General features: G+C 46.3%; 1 protein-coding gene across 5 annotated transcripts in view; it reads right to left on the bottom strand.

Moving 5' to 3' along the window:
• The window catches only part of agla (amylo-alpha-1, 6-glucosidase, 4-alpha-glucanotransferase a), a 40,306-nt gene that overhangs the window by 14,912 nt on the left and 4,679 nt on the right, over positions 1 to 20,715 (bottom strand). For 3 of the 5 annotated variants that reach the window (XM_082513006.1, XM_082513004.1, XM_082513007.1), the window contains 24 exons: positions 19,407 to 19,617; positions 15,679 to 15,848; positions 15,212 to 15,415; positions 13,276 to 13,457; positions 12,028 to 12,139; positions 11,722 to 11,848; positions 10,465 to 10,567; positions 9,369 to 9,466; positions 8,631 to 8,770; positions 8,298 to 8,485; positions 6,987 to 7,110; positions 4,972 to 5,135; positions 4,788 to 4,889; positions 4,169 to 4,324; positions 3,923 to 4,073; positions 3,112 to 3,236; positions 2,914 to 3,026; positions 2,704 to 2,838; positions 2,080 to 2,210; positions 1,858 to 1,994; positions 853 to 986; positions 541 to 716; positions 368 to 470; positions 143 to 266 (listed from right to left, as the gene is read on the bottom strand). In XM_082513006.1, coding sequence (XP_082369132.1) covers positions 143 to 266; positions 368 to 470; positions 541 to 716; positions 853 to 986; positions 1,858 to 1,994; positions 2,080 to 2,210; positions 2,704 to 2,838; positions 2,914 to 3,026; positions 3,112 to 3,236; positions 3,923 to 4,073; positions 4,169 to 4,324; positions 4,788 to 4,889; positions 4,972 to 5,135; positions 6,987 to 7,110; positions 8,298 to 8,485; positions 8,631 to 8,770; positions 9,369 to 9,466; positions 10,465 to 10,567; positions 11,722 to 11,848; positions 12,028 to 12,139; positions 13,276 to 13,457; positions 15,212 to 15,415; positions 15,679 to 15,848; positions 19,407 to 19,617 — 3,410 coding nt within the window. Of the gene's footprint in view, positions 1 to 142; positions 267 to 367; positions 471 to 540; positions 717 to 852; positions 987 to 1,857; positions 1,995 to 2,079; positions 2,211 to 2,703; positions 2,839 to 2,913; positions 3,027 to 3,111; positions 3,237 to 3,922; positions 4,074 to 4,168; positions 4,325 to 4,787; positions 4,890 to 4,971; positions 5,136 to 6,986; positions 7,111 to 7,337; positions 7,462 to 8,297; positions 8,486 to 8,630; positions 8,771 to 9,368; positions 9,467 to 10,464; positions 10,568 to 11,721; positions 11,849 to 12,027; positions 12,140 to 13,275; positions 13,458 to 15,211; positions 15,416 to 15,678; positions 15,849 to 19,406; positions 19,618 to 20,715 lie in introns of all 5 variants that reach the window. The other 2 variants (XM_082513005.1, XM_082513008.1) reach the window with 2 other exon arrangements.

Raw genomic sequence — 20,715 nt, 5'->3', positions numbered from 1 at the left:
CGTACCCTCACTCCTCACTCGTACCCCCACTCCTCACTCCCGGCGCCGTACCCTCACTCCCGGCGCCGCACTCCTCACCCCGCGCGCCGTACCCGCACTCTGCTCTCTCTTGTTTCTAGTTTAAGTTCACAGCAGCTCCCACCTGGATGCACTGCAGCCACCACCACACAGCGTCCCTGCAGTTGTATCTGGCACATCGACCCTCCCCCAGCAGGTTGGGGATCAAACCGTGGCGCAATGTCCCTGCAAAGGCCAGGATGATGTTGCTATGGAGACCATGATAAGGAATTTAGTTTGTAAGGAAATGTAATATAATTAATACACTCGTGTGTCATGAGAATCAGATGAGGTGCACGGGGTCACGCACCGAGCCTCGACGTGTCTACCAGTGAGGAGCAGCAGTCCCCTGAGAGCGATGAAGGTGTCTCTGCCCCAGCAACGGAAAATCCCCGCAGAGAAATGAGGAAGACCTGACAAAGAGACGTGACTCAAAACAAGATTTCATCGGGAAACACAGCATCAGATGTGTGTGACTGTTACCTGCAGCCAGCGAGGCGCAGCACTGCTCCTTCTGGCCCGTGATTGGACTGATGCGGTACGGGACGTCGTCTAATTGAGCAGAAACAGGAGGCAGAGCAGGAAAGCGTCCAACGCTGCACATCTGAACCGAACCGAGCGCCAGGTGACGAACAAAGGTAGAGCCGTTCTGGACAAAGCTGTTTTCAGACGGAGGACAGGTACACGTCATCGCTCGACCGCAGCGAACCGGACACAGAGATGAAGATGAGCTGTACACTAACATTTCAGTACAACAAAGAGATCTGCTGTGTCGACAGACACAGCACAGCCTACCTGGACATGAGTTTGTAGGTGGCATCGAGGGCTGTGGTGTAGGTGGAAACTAGGATAGCATCAAAGTAGCAGGGGATGAGGTAGCGGGGCATGTGTTTGAGGAAATTAAACATGGCTGCCAACCAGCGACCCACCTGCAGACACACAGAAGATGAAGACTTGTGTCTGACAGAAACAAGCAGCCGTGTTTGAGGAAGAACGAGTATAAGGAGGAGACGCAGGAAGGCTCAGTACTCAGCAGCACCTGCCTCAAACAACTATGGTCCAGGGCAGGGACAGAAATATCTAAGCTTGTGTCTCAGTCAGCTGGGTCGCACACGGGCCTGAGCAAATGACTCGGTAGCATTAGCACTTTGTAGGATTAGCGCTTTGTAGGATTAGCGCTTTGTAGCTAGCAGCCTGTGAGTTCAGGTTTTTGGAGCACAATTTAAGGAGTCAGTCATGTTGCAGACGTTTCCTCCAGTGCTAATGTGGATTTCATTGAGCTTTAGTCAGCTTAGGCTTTTAACTTATTTTAGTGTTAGCCGACTAAATATCATTAGATTGTTGGAGAGTATAAAGTTTGTCATGTTTTTACCAGTGACAGTTTACAGAGTCTGTATGCACGCTTCTCTTCTTCTGCAGTACTGACTTTATGGGGTTTCATGAGAAACAGTATGGCAGATAGTCGTTTCACTTCCACACACCCTCCTTTATGTTCATCTTGTTTTTATTCGGTGATTAAAGTCTCAAATACATTTCATCCATTCATGGTTTTCTGTCATGTTTGTTCTCAAACAGCTGCTCCAGTCCTTTAGCACACTCAGTATTTCATCGTTATCTAAATGAACATTAGTGGCGATTCCCTCCGACAGAGTCTCTGAAGTACTGGGACCAACAGGAACAGGAAGAATGTGAAAACTGCACACAGAAAACTCAAACCCAGAAGCCGGCGGCCTGTGTGAGGTGGCCTGTGGTGGTAAGAGGTCATCACAAACAGGAGCCTTAAACCAGTCCCAGTCTCACCTCTGCCAGCGGCCCCTCCCTGTGCATCAGCCTATTGGCGACGAAGTCTATGAGCCAGTCTCCGTCTCTGAGGTTGGCACACAAAGGATGGCCCAGGTCGTTGTTGGGACGAACATCAGCAAACACAGACATCAGACCTGCAAACACAGCAACACTTTAGTAACACTCATTTGGTCTCCATCCTAGATGAGGTACAGACTGGACTGAAGAACATAAAGTTACCCTGAAGTCCTGCGTATTTGAGAGTTTCCCAGCCTGGGATACTGTAACAGCCTCCGCCTTCCTCTTTTTCCTCCGTGTCGCAGCAAAACAGCAGGACATTCATGTCTGCCAGCGTCAGCTTAGACATGAGCCTGTTAAACACAGTCTCAATAAGAAGCTGCTACAGGCCATCACCTAAAGCTAAAAGCATGAACATAAACAGCAGCGTTCATCTATCCCGTCACATTTCCCTGATGATTTTATGTTCCTACTAACTGATGGATGATCAGAGTACAGCAACCTACTAATGATGTGACTGACACCTGTTTGACAAGTCCTGGTTTTACACCATAGCTCGTGACAGCTGGTATCCAATTATATCCATCAAGCTATGACGACAAAAGCGCTCAATCTTTGGGTCTGTGTGGGTACAGAGTATGTAAGAGGTGTGTGTGCTAGCAAAAATACTGTACTACTAACAGGATGAAGTACTCTGCATATCTGTGTGTCTGATATACTAGCTTCACCTTTCTGAGTGTACCCTGCAGCTCGCACCGTTGCATCTCATCTTAGCGAGACACGTTCTGTCAGTCCCATTTCATCCATACCACAAAAAGGCCTGTGTTGAGTATGTGGTGTGCTCACTGTGCCAGGGGCTTCTTCAGTGCGTCTGGTGGGTTTTCATCTGCTACGCTGCCTCTCCTGTACTTTGGGCTAAACTGGGACAGATAGTACCTCAGCAGTCCCACCAGCTTCTGGGCTTTGGGATCCAAACTGACCCTGACAAGGAGAGAAACGCGAGTCTGAAAAGTGACCATAACACACAATCACGCGTGACGTTTGTGTGTGTGCTACCTGAAGGCGATGATGCTGCCGGGTGTCAGCTTCTGGAAGGTGATCTCGTGCACAAACTCTGAACGCCCTTTTGACGTCACTCCAGCTTTCTTCATCACTGTACTCTCATCCACCTGTGCACACAGCAGAACCAGTTTAACACCGTCCGTCTGCCACTAACGCTCAGAAACACACCTGTGTTAAACACGACGCGCTCACCGAGATGTGCTCTTTCATTTCCACTGTGTATTCTGGCATGCCGTTGATGTAGTTCTCATCCTTCTTATATTTCCCGGTGCTCCTTTCCACCATCCTTGCCTCCAGCACCACCTCCTCTATTTTCCCTGGGAGAGGGAAAAGGTGGCAGCATGCACTGTGAATCCATCCAAACTACACACCTAACATGTTGTGACAAATTTTCCAGATCCGACTTTGCAGGTAACACACACACACCATATGCACTGCCTTTATGTAAAAATGTGTTCTCAAAATACACTGAAAACAATAAATAAGTAAAAGTCAGTATCAAGTAATTATGGTCCTCATGTCTCTGAACAGGACAGACTCTGGGCTCATCCAGTTCTCATGAGAAGCAGGGAGAATTTCATGGTTTGATGCAGATGTCGAAGGTGTATCAGTGTGGGACCATATCTGAGACCAGGACAGCGTTTTTAAACCAGGATTTTATCGTCTGCATCTCTTCACATATTTAGTACTGTTGGGTTACAAGACTGAACGGGGTCCTATCATGTTGTTGTTGATGTGTGTGGCTTGCAGCAGCAGCGCTGCAGCCGAGTGTGCACAGCAACGTGAATAAAGAGATGCTGCAAAGCATGAACGTGCACCCGGGTCTGCTAGCAGTACCTGATCTGAGTGAGGAGCGCACTTGTTTTCAAATGCAATGATAAGATTATTCAGATCCAACTAATCGAAAAAAATAAATCAATGAAAATAATAAAAAACAAACAAACGTGGTGGGTGTGCACAGCTGCACTAAGATTCAAAATCCACAGTAATGATGTTGTTCTACCAGGAATGAACATGGGCGGGACACTGGTGCTGTACTGGTGGGTTTTGGGATCCCAGAAGGCGGTCCTGCTCACGGTTACCACAGACTGGTGGGTGCTGGGACAGTGACGAGTCACTGCAACGATGTCTGCATCCACCTGGTCCACGTACACCTGGACAGGAGGAGTTGGACAAACTGTACCAAAAGGTTTTAGCATCGAAGCATCGGCTTTAGCACAGAAAGCACTTCCTGTGTGTGTGTGTGTACCTGTGTGAATCCCTGTGCAGCTAGCTCCTGGTGCAGCTTGTTTACTGCCCGTTTCCCAGCTACGATGCCGGTACAGGAGCTAACCTCACCAGGAGAGGATGGGACTGCTGACGGGTTCCACTTGGGATAGAAGCGCTCCTCCTTCACCACAGAGATCTGTGCACAGGTAAGCATGGAGTCGGTGTGTGCTCTTATTGCAGCGCCTCTCACAGGGCCTCAAAGTAACACTTTTATTTTCTTTATTTGATGAACTGCCTCGTGAATTAGCACTATTTAAACTGGAAGTATAAAGGAATGAGGGTTGACTTGAAATTTTGGATTTTATTATATATGTGACAGATTTATCCAGTGAATCTAAATTCACTGGAACATCAGCATTAACAAAGGAAAAATCCAAAACTATAAAGTGAACTTACGATGTATGTCTGTCATGTTAAGTTTGCTTCTGCTGTTTTAGATTCTAAAGACCGTTTGTGTCCACAAAAACTCCACAAAGGACCAAAGACAGGCTGAGCTTGTGTTAATGAGCAGTTAGGCACATTTTTACAAATACGCCCCATTATTGGAGACTTTGTTCTGTCGTGTTCAGCAAAATGCTGTCAGATAAATATATAATAACCTGATGTGGCACCAGTTCATCGTATCCACGGGTGGAGCCAGTAGCGCAGCACGCCATGGCCACGATAGCAGAACTGGGCAGAGCGTCGAAGGCTGAGCGGAGCTGTAAACGACACACCCGACAATTAACCATCGTACAACAGCTCGACTCCAAGCTCACTGTCAGCTGATCTCAAGAGACCCACCTGGATAGGACACTCGTTGTCATGGGTTACATCAAGAAACATGGCGTGTGCAATGGAGGGTGTCAGTGGGCGGAGACTGGGCTGAACAAAAGCTCCTACTGGCTCACCGCCGTAACGATACACCAGGCGGCCCTCCTCGTGGCTGTCACCAGCTGACATCGCCTCTGATGATCGAGTGAAGGGGGAAAACCAAAGTAAGCGCTCGCAGACACAGGTGGACACACGCCATGCTGCATCACTGACAGGTGAGCTCACACACTCAGTTACATTTGTTTCCATGTGAATCCAAACTGAGTACAAATGACATCAGAACCATGATGGGGATGAAAAGTTGAATCTGTGCAAACGGTCCAGCAACATCCATCCATCCATCCATCTTCATCCGCTTTATCCGAGGCCGGGTCGCGGGGGCAGCAGCCTAAGCAAAGAGGCCCAGACCTCCCTCTCCCCAGCCACCTCCTCCAGCTTATCCGGGGGAATACCAAGGCGTTCCCAGGCCAGCCGAGAGATATAATCTCTCCAGCGTGTCCTGGGTCTGCCCCGGGGCCTCCTCCCGGTGGGACATGTCTGGAACACCTCACCCAGGAGGCGCCCAGGGGGCATCCTTGTCAGATGCCCGAACCACCTCAGCTGGCTCCTTTCGATGTGGAGCAGCAGCTGCTCTACTCTGAGCCCCTCCCGGATGGCCGAACTTCTCACCCTATCTCTAAGGGAGAGGCCAGCCACCCTTCGGAGGAAGCTCATTTCTGCCGCTTGTATCCGCGATCTCGTTCTTTCGGTCACTACCCACAGCTCGTGGCCATAGGTGAGGGTAGGGACGTAGATCGACCGGTAAATTGAGAGCTTCGCTTTTACACTCAGCTCCCTCTTCACCACGACGGACCGGTGCAGCGTCCGCATTACTGCAGCTGCAGCACCAATCCGTCTGTCGATCTCCGGCTCCCTTCTCCCATCACTCGCGAACAAGACCCCGAGATACTTGAACTCCTCCACTTGGGGCAGGAACTCATCCCCGACCCGGAGTGGGCACTCCACCCTTTTCCGGCTGAGAACCATGGCCTCAGATTTGGAGGTGCTGATCCTCATTCCCGCTGCTTCACACTCGGCTGCGAACCTGACAGTGCGAGCTGGAGGCCCTCACCCGGTCACCTGATCATAACTGCACAGGGTTGTTGGAGTTTATCTGGTTTGATTCCAGGATTTGACAGAGTTGTGTTTGTCAGTGGGTCACACAGCTGTGGATGAAGATCCATGAAAGCCGTGACTTTGGTAACCTGCACAGAGTCACGCAGGCCTGCAGTGTACACACCTGAATAATAAACACCTGCGTTTTGTGTTTGCCTGTGTTATCTTTGTCTAACATTTACATTTGTTTCATGAAGTGTGAGAAATGTGCAAAAAATATGGAACCAGGAAGGAAGCAAACCAGGACACAGTTATTACTGTGACCTCCAACAGGTGCAGCTCTGTGACGGGGTTTGGTGCAGTGGGGTTTGGACCTCACTACATATTAAAGCTACTTCCTATACAAGTAGTTTTTAGTACCACAACTACAAGTACTGAAAGATGTCACTGAATGCCAAAAAAAAATCTAGTTATAATTCCTGAGTTTACATTTTTGGTTTTTACTTCAAGCTTTGGGCGTGCTCCAGGAACAGCGCCACAACAAGCAGAGTTCAGCACGACTGAAATGTGGCTGATCTCCCCTTCGATGCTGGGATGTCCAGAAGTGCTCAGAATTCATTTCGGATCATCTACACAGCACGCTCTGACTTCATCACAGGCTCCACACTTTGTGCACAATCCCAGCTCATCACCAGTGACGAGAGCGGGACTCCTGGAACAGCTGAGCTCTCAGCAGTTTCAGGAGTCTGAATGTGATTACATGGATTTATTCAAGCTGACTTGAGGATGTTCTGAAGATGTGGAATTGATACAAATATTTAAACATGAATGAAGTCAGCAGTTAACGAACATGCTGTATTTGTAGGTGTGTTATAGACACGGTACTTTACCTCGTATGAGTGATGTAATCCCTAGCTTGGTAACAAAGACATTATCCAGCTCCTCGCTGCCGGTGAACAGCTCAGCCACCACATACAGGTCAGGACGCACCGTTCTGGCCACATCCAGCATGAACTAACAAACCACAGCATGACAAACCAGTGCGGGGGGGCATGCATGAAAGAAAGATTGAAGGAGGAAGAGGAGGAGAATGAAAGTGAAGGGGACTCAGCCAGTTAGAATGGTGCAGTCGTGCAGTCAAAGAACACACGGAGAGGTGGAGTGTTTGGAGACATGCAGAACAATGCAGTGGGGAGAGAAGAAAGACAGTCACACATTTAGCTTGCACATCAGTGCTGTACCTCGTATGAGACTGCTAATTCCCAGCCGGTTAACAAAAACATTGTCAAGGAGCTCGCTGCCTGTAAAGAGCTCAGCTATCACATACAGATTGGGTCTGACCGCTCTGGCTGCGTCTAACATGGCCTGGACGACAAACATCACGGACAAGGAGAGAGAGAGCTGCTGTTAGCAGGGACACGCTCACACGGGACAACATGGCTGTAATGACGCTGCGTCTTCTCTTTGTACATGCTTGAACTCAGCATTAATCATATTTGTCACTACAGTTAGGACCGTTACAGTGTAGCACAGACGTCCTGAGATCGTTTCACTGAATCTCACTGATAATGCGTGTCGAAGCAGAAGGGTGCGCCACAGCAGCATTTGCTCGCACCTGGACTAGACTCACTGAGGCCACATCACAGTATTACTTCAACACTTGCAGATGGAACAAGCCGGCTCTCAAATGGAGCCGAAACCAGAACAAGTTCCAGAAGGACACGGTGACGTCTGGAAATACAGTTAACACGCTAAGAAGTGGCTATCCTTCCAACATCCTCTGCAAAACACAAGACAGCCAGGACATCCAATAATAATTTGCCTGGGTTATTTATATGGTGGCTACTGTAACAAAGCCCCAAAAATTCAGACCCCTCCCACAGGGCGGGTCAGCACAGGGCCACACAGCGACCTCTCTGCTGTTATCACAGATGTCTGTCTATTCAAACTGTGGCACATCAGTGATTTAAATAAACACTTTCATGCTTTGAGACTAACACAAACATGTCGTGTGTCCTCGACATGTCTGTAGAACAGTTCAACAGTGACGTTCGGCCCCAGTGAGACATCAAACATATTTCTAACATGTAAGCCTGCAGAACAACTTTACTGCAACATGGAGCTAAAGTGTTACGTGTCCTGGATTTAAACGTAGAATAATTGACATGAAGTGTGTGATGTACAGTGAGGTGTGGCGATACCTCAGCAACATGTAAAGGTGTGGAATGGCAGTTGTCCAGGCGGACTCCGTGGAAATACTTGGCTGTGATTTGCGTGTATTTCTTCATGTGATCCCACAGGTAGGGACAGTCGTCAGGCGTGTTGCCGTATCGTAGTTTGACACTGTCACCCCAGGCGATCAGCTCCCGACGAATGTACACGTTGGAGCCTTTATGGAGCAGAAGCACTTCAGTACTGATACGGTCACTTTATTACTCCCAGGTCGCAGCAACAACAGTCACTGACAGGTTAAAGCAGCATCATATTCAACATTTAGTCTTTTTTTAACCACTTGTGTGGCTCATCCTGTTTACCTGGTTCAGCAAAGTTCCTGAGTGGATCGTCGCCCATCACCCAACCGTTGTGGGCCAGGAAATGGCACATCTTGTCTGGCTGGTCCAGCAGCTGCATTTCCTGGTCCAGAGTCATGTCCTGATAGGGGAAGGTGAAATACCTGACCGGAAGATGGGAACATGGCATTATGGCTGCCCGGGTGATGTGAACGTAGTGCAGCTGTGGACACTTTGTGTCAAAGCACTTCATGTTAGACAACGGATCATTTGATGGATCCTATTCAGTGAGGATCAATGAGTTTGTCACCAACATCCACGCTTTTCAAAGGAAACATGAATCCAACTGACTGCTACTGGATATAAAGCTTTCTATGTAGTTTGAGCCTCATTTACCTGTCAGCACATTCATCCAAGTGCTTTATTGAAATAAGCCTGAATACTTTTATCTTAATGCTCACATACTTTGATGTATGTGGAACAACTCGGGGTTCAGCATCTTGCCCTGAGTTTGACACACAGGTTGGAGAACCAGGGGTTGAGCCACCCACCTTCTAATTGGTATACAGCTCACTGACTTCTGAGACAGCGCCACCCCTAATACGTACTTATAGTATGGGCCATGATAATATCTTAGCATTATGAAGTGTTCAGCTAACCTGCCTCGTGTCTTTGTTAAAGCTTTAGTAAATGTCCTGAGTTATTAACACACTTCACTGTACTCTGTCTTCCTCTCATTAGTCAGCTCTTTAAACTGGTTACCTGGTGACCATTGGGTTTGTCCTGGTAACAGGGCCCAGCCTGGGACCGTGCTCAGCAAGTCGTTCATAGACGATGTTTCCAATAAGACAGTTGACAGCCTGGAGGGACAAAGAAGAAGGTTGTGACAGAGCAAAAGACAAATCAGACACTTGTTCGAAAACAAAGTACCCGCACACACGTTAAAGATTTTACATGTCACAGAGAAGGTGTTTGCTGAAAATGACCATGTATAGAAACAGTCCACACAGGAGCCCAGCGATGGCGACAGTTCATCTTACAGAGCAGTTATCAAACAGCTAACAGATCAATGGTTAATCTGGAGTTGCAGTCAGGTTTCAGAGCTCATCACTGTACAGGAGGCTGAAGGTTATGAAGACCTTACAGCCTCTGACCGTGGACCTCAGTGCAGTGGTCCATACGTTATTACAGCGCTGTTAGTGTTAGAGGTGCTGTGCTGCAGTGGTTTGACCTGAATCACCTGCAGCTTCCTGCTTTGACATTCAAATGAAAGCGACGTTTCTTGTAAACAGCCACAAACATCAGGATAGCATGAACTTTGCCTCCACGCTGAGCCATGTTCATTCATATTTTTATCAATCTAACATTTTATTTCATTTCACTAACGAAATGTTAGGAAACCCCTGAGCTCGTGCGGTACACCCCACGGCCCCCTTTAGCTCCGCCCCTGTTTGCAGCAGGGTCCTGTGTCCTGCCGTCAGCGTTCAGCATGCTGCCTATCTGTATCAGTTAAACGTAACTTCTGCAAACAGCGGTGGCTGGAGCAGCTTTACACTTCTGTTGAACAGGTGCTTTGAAGGACTACTACCAGCTTTTTCATGTGAAGCTTTTAATGGTGATTACTGGTCACAGCTCCGCCTCTTTGCTCTTCACGGCGTGTCCTCAGACTCTGGCTCCAAGTTAAAGTGACAGCATCGTCTCAGGCGTAGCTGTTATCAGTCGTTTTGCTCTAAACCTGGGGCTGCATTGGCCCGATGCTGACTGACAGACGGACGTTAATTCACAGGTTTAACAGCTTTCGATGCTTTTCCCCTCTAGCTAACACGTCAGGTGTGGCCCTGTACAGTGGCAGCCTTACCTGCTCCTGATGCTGGTGCACTATGTGATACTGCTCTGCATTCAGGTCAGTCAGTTTCTGATTGAGCCAACCGCAGCACTCCTCGATGTGTTGAGGTGACAAGCTACAGAGGGAAGCAACATTACATCACACTGCTGTGTGCCGCACACACAGATATACACACTTTACATTAACTACACTGGTCCATGTCAGCGTCACAGAGGTAACTCATATCTGAACAATGAAGAAACATTACAATGTAGTTTTTAAATGTTTGTGGGCTTATTTTTTTCAACCACGCTGTGCTGAGTGATGAGCATGGAGGAACAGGGATGTGCTCCCTACAGATGCAAACATCAGTCTTCTTTTCACAACAGAGGTCCTGATTCATTTAATACTGAACTAACGTTCACACTAAGTCAAAGGGACTGTGTGGCGTCACCTGAATGACTTATTTTGGACTGGAAACCAAACAGAACCATCATATTTAAGAACAAATCCTTTCACACACTCTGGACGATCGTCAGCCAATCACAGGGGTCCATGGGTCTGAAATGCAGGGTAAGCTGTACCCACACACGGTGTGTCAGATTAGCTTGCTGAATGTGGTTAATGCTAACACGCAAGGACAGGAGGCTGCTGCTTTTATCCCCACACAGGTCCACACCTGTGCAGGATAAGGTTACACATTGGTCTAATCGGGTGGTGATGTCACCTGACTCTGTCCACATTGCATGTTTAAAACTTCCTGTTGCAGCTCTAATGTGATGGCTGCGTAACATCTTCGAGCCAACTGTCAACTGCATACTTACAGTGCTGTGAAAGCAGAGTTCTTACATTTGAGCAATATTTGTCACGTTTTTCTTTAATATTAGACAAAAATAACCCATTTAAATACAAAACGCTGTTTCTGAATGATGAGGCAAAAAGACCTGGTCCGATGTGATTGTTGAGCTCACTTTGTCAGACAGACATTAAAGTTACGTCCTGATTGAACAGGCGTGGCTCGTTAATCAGTTCATTCGTTCGTTCCACACATGGCGGGATGGGTTTGGACAGCTTCATTTCCCCTTAATAAATGTAATCTTAATTTAAAAATACTTTTATAAATGCCAACAGTCTTTTACGACTGTCGGGTGAAAACAGCACATTTACTCAGCTCATCTTTGTCCAGGATTAAAAACGTGTTTGACGATCTGAAAAGAACAAAGAAACTCAATCGCAGCACGTTGACCAGCAGCCCAACATCACACTCGTGCCGTGGACCCCGAGTCTCACCTGTGAGGCACAAACGTCTCCAAAGCAGAGTCCATGTCTGCTGTGTTGCCATAGCGACGGTATTGTGGATCCTGAATGATCCTGAGGCCCGTCTGCCCTCCAGTCTTGCTGTGGTCTGGCTTGGTACCTGATGGCAGGCACACACATGTTAACGACACAGTGAATGTGGTTTAACCCTCTGCTCATCTTTGCACACACCGTAAACACAAGTTCTTTTTTGGGGCTTCAAACTGAAAACATGCTGATGAGTTTTTGAAGCTCACATAACGACTCTTGGCTTTGGGACGTCTGTGTGGATTTACACACCGTTTTGCAGCAGGGTCCTAAACTCCTCCACAGCACTGTCCACTTTGACTTGGTAGAACTCCCACAGTTTGATCTGAGGGAACACGTCCTGCCACATCACACTACGGACGGCCTGAAACACAACAAATCAAACACACGTTACACAAACGCGTCTTTAAAGCGTGTACGATGCTGCTGAGAGAAAGTGCCTTTAACCATCTGATGAACTGACCCAGCTCAGTTCATCTGCATAGACATGAGGTTCATTATTACCTGGTTTATTCTGAGGAATTCTACAAACCCTCTTTTAGGTCAGGACTTCTGTGAGCCACTGAAGTAGTAACACACACACACACTTCAAACTAGCAAAGATTTATGCACCAAATTACAGCTTGCAAGGTAAACGCGGCTTGGTGCTCGGTTTTGGTTGTCTTAACTGTCGGGTGTAAGAGTAAAAAAATAAGGGGCAATGTGCAAATGTATATAAATAAATGACAAAATGATTATCTTTACTATAAAATAAAATCTAAATATAGAAACTGAGTATTCTCCACAGGCGTTACTCAGCAGTGCAGACCGTCAGGTGCAATAGTTTATGTCTCTGTAAAAACAGGTTATTTTTTTAATTGACATGTAAAAGTTTAACAAAAATTTTATTGAAATTGTGTCTAGAAATGTCACACAAGATATGTTCTGCTGTTTTACAGCAGGCCAGGAAAACGCCCCTTAGCTTTGATCGAAATCCCTCATAAGTTACTCAGTAAAAAATAAATAAAAAAATAGTAAATGGCCTGTATTTATATAGCGCTTTACTAGTCCCTAAGGACCCCAAAGCGCTTTACATATCCAGTCATCCACACATTCACACACTGGTGATGGCAGCTACATTGTAGCCACAGCCACCCTGGGGCGCACTGACAGAGGCGAGGCTGCCGGACACTGGCGCCACCGGGCACTCTGACCACCACCAGTAGGCAACGGGTGAAGTGTCTTGCCCGAGGACACAACGACCGAGACTGTCCAAGCCGGGGCTCAAACCGGCAACCTTCCGATTACAAGGCGAACTCCCAACTCTTGAGCCACGACCGCCCTGATACTACTGAGTAACTTAAAGAAACATTTTAAAAAAAGCTAGCTGCCTTTGGTGATGAGGCTGTGGATAAGATTTCAATTCATGCTCTCAGGCAAGGCTGTCATTGGCTCACACCACAGCCTGTGACATTTGTGAAAGTTCAAAGGTGAATGAATGTGCAGGAACCCAGAACTCACATTCAGATGACTCTCCGTGGTAATGTCAGCAGGAAGTCCTTTAGCTTTGTAGCGTCCCTCTGCTACTCTGGTGGTTAAATGCCACAGAGCTCTGTCTAAAACCCAGGCTGGGCGCAGGTGAGGAGAGTTCACCAGGTTGTATCCACATTCTGGATGCTCCCTTATCCACACGCTGTTAGCAGCTGTGCAGGAACACAGACAAGAAACCATTGAGCTGTTTAAATACTTTATTCATCAATGTTTTACTCTTTTTACAGATCTAATAATAGTCTGACAGTGAGTCACACATACTGTATAAATCAGAGTTCAGTCTGTATTTAACCTTCATATCAGGCTCATTTTACTGCTCGACCTTTCCTGAGCGAGGATGAGAGGGATCCACGGGTGGTCACTGCCAGCAGGACAGCACAAACACTTTGATACAACGAGCATGTCAAATGAAAAGTCTCGACCTGAAAAAACACTTTCAGAGTAACTGTTAACCAGTTTTGCTATAAGATGTTTTACCAACAACCTAAACCATACCCAGCTAACTTTTTAGTGGTCTTTAAATCTTGACCTGATTCTAAATAGATTTCAAGTGAAAGCCTTAGACAAGGCTACAGCAAGAGTACGGGAGCGTGAGCAAACCTTAACCCTGACAAAGTGTGGCAAAAATGGCACTTTTAAAGCTTAGTGTATCGCGTTAACTGCCATGTTGGACACTGTGGCGTGAAGATTTCTCCTGTTTTGGCTTCCCTTCATTGGCTCCCTGTTAAATCCAGAATTCAAAATCCTGCTCCTCACATACAAGGTCTTAAATAATCTTCTGTGCAAACTACAGATGACCAAAATGATCACAAGGACTTTGGTGCAGCAACCTCTTTGCAAACAGTTTCATCCAGCAGCAGCCAGCGACTGGCAGAAACCATCTGCCAACCAGTCAGATGCATATTCCTGCCTTGCACCTCGTGGTTATAGTGTGTGCTTGAGGTCAGGGAAGAAACCTGTGAGGCTACACTTCCACAGAGGCCGTACTGAGCCCACTATAAGAAAGCAAATGTTTCCAGTCCTCCCCACAGCACAGTGTTCACCTGCTGTGCTTCAAAGGTAACAAAACCAAACGGCTTCTTTACTTCCCTTTATGATTGTGAGTCAACAACAATCTTTCCTGTTCTGTCGAACTTCACAGGATAAGGGTAACGATCTGTCTGAAAGTCCTGCCTTTGGGACAGTTTAATGACACTTTCAATCCTTGGAACTGTGCAGACTCTCGGTGAAAGCATGTGTTGTTGTGAAACCTCTCGTACTATAACATGTGGTGGAACAAAGACATGTGATTGCATAAATGTTCAGGCCAAATAAAAGTGAGTGTGTGCAGCATAACAAACCATGAGCTGTAAACAAAGATCACAATAAAAGAACGTGTTGCATGTACGCTGAGTGCACACATGTCGACTTCTCCATCCTTAGTCCATAATCGAGTCCATGCATTATGAAAAGTGATGCACAGGATGTTCCGTCAGTGATCGGCTCCATGGACTGGCTCAGGAAGCCTTGTGATTCACTTCCCCTGCTATCCTTTAAGGCAAGAAAACAGGTGCATTTTTGCTCTTTGTTAACCAATTAGCACTCTTCAGTAACATGTTCTGCTGTTGGTGTGCCTAGTTAAGTTAGCTGCTGTGGGTAACTTGAAGCGTTTAACTTGGTTAGTGGTTGGTACGAGCCAACCATGAAATTTCTGAAGGATGTCGCGTCGCTGCAGTCAAAACAATATTTGGTACGTCTGATTGCAAAGCACAGGGTAGAACGCTTAGAGGGGAGATGTCAGAATCTAAAGACAGCAGTGAACAGCAGCCGTCTCACATCAGATGCAGGAGGTGGCCTTTTACCTTCGAAGGGAAGGAAGCGGTGTTGCAGTACACTAATGAACGGCCCTCCTCATGGCTCAACTCACCAGTATGGTTATACACCACATCTGTGATGCACAGCATGTCCCACTCTGTCTTTAGCTTCTCCACCAGCCCCCCCACATCTGTCCAGTCGTAGCTGCGACCCGCTGGGCTGAACTCTGGGTTGACGCTCAGCTGGTCAGCTAAGGAGTAGCAGGACCTGGACTCCCCCAGAGTCTGCACTGGAGTGAAGTGGATCATGTTGTATCCTGGAAGACAAACCCACAGACGTACTATTAATCCTTCTATACGGCATTTTGTTTGATAGTCCTGACATGTGATGAATCCCCTCACACACTGCACTGTCCATGTGATGTAGTACCTGCACACACAGGAGGATTGATTCAGAGAGTTTAGGCCGATGACAGGAACCATGGTCGTCAATAACAACCAGAAGTGACCGAGTTTGCATTTTATGATTGAACACAAAAGAAAGAACCAGAGTCCGTGTGGGCGTGCCGTGCTAACCTACCCGACTCCTTGGCCACTCTAAGTCTATCTGGCCAGTCGTCCAAGTGTCCCAGACATTTGGACAGGTAGGTCTGGATGGTGATGCAGTCTAACGGCAAAGTATGGTCGTCGGCCCCGACACGGAGAACTGGATCCACCACAATATAACCTCCTCCTATACGCTCCGAGTCTCTGATGGAATTTAACAAAGTACAGCAGGTTAAGGAAATATACAAACGTGTCATATCACAATATGATTGATAGACTGACACCATGTATTTACTTTCTCTAGATAACAACAGTGAGACAAGCGCAGGCTTATCTGAGAGCCACGAGTCCGTTTCAGATGATGATGGAGTACCTAACAGTGAGGAAGAGGAGGTGATACTTGTAGCTGCTGATATGCAACCCAAAAGCAAACAAAGCGTTTAAGAGAGTGTTGCTGGAGCACTTCCTACTTAGAGTCCATGACAGGAGGAGCAGAAAGGTGGATGAAATGACTGATGTGGCTACACGATGGGAACGGAGGGCAAGTGGTTAAAACGCCTGAGCCAAGTAGCCACATCGCTGGGAGAAGTTTCACTTTAAAAATATGATTCCGACTGGGTGACATCACTTTAGATATTTTAATACTTAAAGTGTTAAGCAGTTATCTTACAGTTTTTCTTCATTTGCTGGGAAAAACTCAGTGCAGCGTTTAATACTTGACCATAATATTTTATTACGATATCAGAAAATCCCACAGGTACTGTAGTACTGCAGTGCTTTGAATCATACCCATCTAATAGAGTCCAGTTTGTTAATGTAAACGTGGAGGCTGCTTCATATACAAAGGCTAACTGTGGCTTCCACGGGTTGCTGTGGGCTTTCCTTAGTATTAGGTATAGATACGCGATTCCCACTTTTATCTATCCATGAAGCAAAATAACACACATCACTACTACTTCTAGATTCAACTCTTGTAATTCATCGTTAAAAAAGCCTCCAGTTGATTCACGGTGCTGCAGGATAAGTACTGACAGGGACTACAAACAGCACATTTCTCCTGTATTGGCTTCTCTTCATTGAATCTAACTTAAAATCCTTCTCACATACAAGGTCTTAAATAATCAGGCCCCATCTTATCTTAATGACCTTGTAGTACCATATCACCCTATTAGAGCACTTCGCTCTCGCTCTGCAGGCCTACTTGTTGTTCCTAGAGTATTTAAAAGTAGAATGGGAGGCAGAGCCTTCAGTTTTCAGGCCCCTCTTCTGTGGAACCAGCTTCCAATCCTCCCTTAGTTATGCTGCAAGAGGCCTCTCTTGGTGGAACGGAGCTTTGAGTCAGTGAACTGGACCTTTCAAGCACACCTGTTGTTGGTGCCTCTTGGAAGATTTGATATCGACTGCTGAGCGGTACAGAGTTCCACAATTAAAACGATCTGTTAGAATGAATCTGCAGGATGTCTGTGCATTGCACCAGTACACTTTGTGCATGAACCCTGTCGAGTAAACTATACTGGTTAGTACTTGGCACTCCACCCACTGCTCTAAATGTTGTCTGAATATTACTGGATCCTTTCTGGATGGCGTTACACAGAAAAGCTAACTGAGGTTTCGAGATGTCAGAAACCATTTGGTGACATCAAAGTGGCGACATCCATTTTTCATTTACATGCTATAGTAAACATGAGGGCAATCCCAAAAGTAAGGTGTCCTATTGTTTTAGAAATACAAGCAACCGTTTATTTTCCATAGTATGTGCAGCATTTTAAAGCTTAAAGACTCATTTTCCTACATAATCGCCATTTCGGTCGATGCGTTTTTGTAGACGCTGTGACAGTTTTACAAAGCCCACGTCATAGCCGCTCGCCGCAGAATCACCTTCCTGACAAATGTTTCTTTGGGAACAGGTGGTAGTCACTGGGTGCGAAGTCTGGACTGGTGGCTGATGATGTTTAGGGATGGGTACCGGTGTCCGGTGCCATGATGGCACCGGTTCTGACATAAACGGTAGTAACCAGACCGAAAAGCAGCGCACATTTCGGTGCTTTATTTCGGTGCTTTTTTTTCCTGAGCTGTGATACACTTCTAGCCAATCATTTTACGTTTCCGAGAATAGTAGGCGGGCCCAGGTACGTACGTTCTTTTAGAGCAAACTCAGCAGCAACAAGTGCTTTAAGCTGATACTGTGATACTGTCAAAGGAGGTAACACCTCAAATCCGATGAAACACCTGGCGACGCATAGCGTTTTTTTTTAAAGCCCAGAAATGCGCCGTATTTGATAGCTTGCTGCGAGACCTCACACCGAGCACATCTACTGCGGGTGGGTTGCCTGTTATGCAACATCCCCCAAAAACACGAAGAGGAGAGTCCTGGCCCCTAGCCCTGCCAGTGTAGCATAAATGATGACGGATGATGATGGCAGCAGCAGCCGCTCTTCTCTGCGTGAGTAGCTAAATGTTGTTCGTGTGCAATTTAAGTTGAGTAGGCTAACCACGTTATTACATTAATGCATGTAAGGTGAACTAGCAAACATAATCATAGCTACATGCGGCTGTCCTCTTGTTTGATGGCAGATACTCCCTTCACCCTGGCCAAAAAGGCTAAAATGACCAAAGAAAAAGTGGAAAACAGTTAAACATGAGAGGTTTTTGGACAAAGTTTGTGTTTTTTCCATTGTTTAAGCACTGCTTCCAGCCAAGAGTGATACCATATATGCCCCATAGCTGCAGAAAAGGCTAACATTGTTATCTTTTCACAAAAAACAGCTGAGCATGAGAGGTTTTTGGACCAATTTTGTGTTCTCTATTCTTTAAGCACCGGTTTGAGCACCGTTTGAGCACCGGCACCGTTTCAAAAGTACCGATTTGGCACCGGTATCGGATAAAACCTAAACGATACCCATCCCTAATGATGTTCCAACCAAAGTTTTGCAGGAGAGCGACAGGTGGACGGGTGACGTGTGGACACGTGGTATAACTGCAAATGAACGGTTCATATGCAGCTCCAGTTAAATAAAGACAATAAATGTAATATTCTTAACATTGTCTCTAAATGTTACAAACCTGAAAGTGCTCAAATTAGTTAAACTCAATTGTATTTATACAGCACCAAATCACAATTACCCCAAGGTGCTTTATATTTTAAGGTCGACCCTACAATAATGCATCCAGAGAAAACCCAACAATCATATGACCCCCTGTGAGCAGCACTTTGGTGACAGTGGGAAGGAAAAACTCCCTTTTAACAGGAAGAAACCTCCAGCAGAACCAGGCTCAGGGAGGGGTGGGGCCATCTGCTGTGATTGGTTGAGGTTGCTGCTCTAGTCTGCATGCCAAATATCCTTGGGCCAGATACAAACCCCAAGTGCTCTGGGAGATTGCTTTCAGCTGGAATATTAATTTATAACCTAAAAAATAGTAATAATTAGTTCCTGGTTTGATTTCCACCTAGCCAGACCTATTCAGCATCTTATTCCGGGACTGGCCGGCATCTCTGACTGACACCTTTATCACGCTGTTTCACAAAGTATTCACTTCTTAAACAATTTATAGAGTTCTACAATAATTTTTAATAAACATGGACAAATGAAGAACAGACTGTCTAACATAAAGACATGCTATCACAGGCTTTAGTGATAGCGTGGATGATTCCAACAAAATGATTTAACTGTTGGAATATTTTCCACTGCCATTTCCTGAATTCAGCTTTGACATTGAAACCCCGGATTTATAAAATGTGGGCGACTGTCAGGAGGGTCTTACACATATCCAAAGTAGTACTGATAGGACCCAGCCAACTTGAGGTCCAGAGAGCAGAACTTATCAGAGTCTTCTTCCTTTCCTGTTGGGTAGGTCCATGGCAAAACACGGAAGTTGTTTCGGTCAAACAGCTGTCCTTCAAGTGGATAGTTGGTGTGCACCATAACCTTCTTTCCCTGAAGGCTTGGACCGAGACGGAACTGCAGCTCAAACCCTGGGCAGACAGAAAAGTACGACACAAACTGAACAAACTGTGTTGGGAATTTGAATTGTAAGGAAAATTCCACTTTGTCTTCACCCTGTTAAAATGTCACAACTGTTTGTGTCTCAACAAGTCTGAAAAGATTCCCCTCTTGCAGTAATCATTACTGCTACCCACTCACAAGACAATCCCACATCCCTGACACACACACGCACACAGTCATTAGCAGAAAACTGTAGGTCTTGTTGGTCCTCCAGAGTTAGGACAGAGTTTAATTGTCTGTCTATAAATAGTCCCATATGACAGGCAGCCAACAAAATCCTTATCAGATGCAGAGCCCTCTAAATGCCAAGTGGCACATCTCTTCAACCCTTTCAGCCAAGCCGACACGCACACAAACATTTCACGCATGCACAAACGTGCATACACGGTGCATCCCAACAGAAAGGCCACACTGTTTTCTGCACAGCACTCAGCCAGCAGCTGTGCTGACTGCAGAGATGCTCAGAGCAAACTACAGAGATCATTTTAGCAAAGTTACACAATGATTTAAATCATTCTGCTGACCACCAATTGACACATTATTGCTGATGTGAATTACAAGTTTACCTGACCTGTGTTTCCCCTCAGACAGCAGTTTCAATGCTCTGACCCCGGGAATACATTTGACTGATTCTCTAGTTTCACACTTCAGAGAACAGAGTCACCAATAACCAGAGTTTGTTCCTGGTGTTTGTGTTGTCAAATGAGGAAAATCAATTTTAACAGTGGACAGGCTGACTGTAGGGCTACAATACCTCCTCAGTTACCTAGCTTGTTTCCCGACTGCGCGGGATGATTTGCTAGGGAACAGCTTATGGTGGCTTATCTACCATTGCCCTCACCTAGCTAGCTGCAGGATTTTTGAGGGCGAGAAGCCAGGTCTCCAATTCACTGAGCTTGGCCTCCAAAGCTGGAAACGCATCTTTAACACTAAATGAGGTTGAGGAATAACTACACATTTGATACACCGAGTCAGAAAGTGATGAAAGGTCACATGACAAAGCCACACCCAACTGATTTCAGCTAAGAATTAAGCTAAAAGCTATGCTGCACTAACAAATCCAAAAG

Source organism: Aulonocara stuartgranti (assembly GCF_965226115.1).
Source record: "Aulonocara stuartgranti genome assembly, chromosome: 18".
NCBI lineage: Eukaryota > Metazoa > Chordata > Actinopteri > Cichliformes > Cichlidae > Aulonocara > Aulonocara stuartgranti.
Note: the sequence above shows the minus strand (reverse complement) of the source record. Positions and strands in the feature narration are given on the sequence as shown.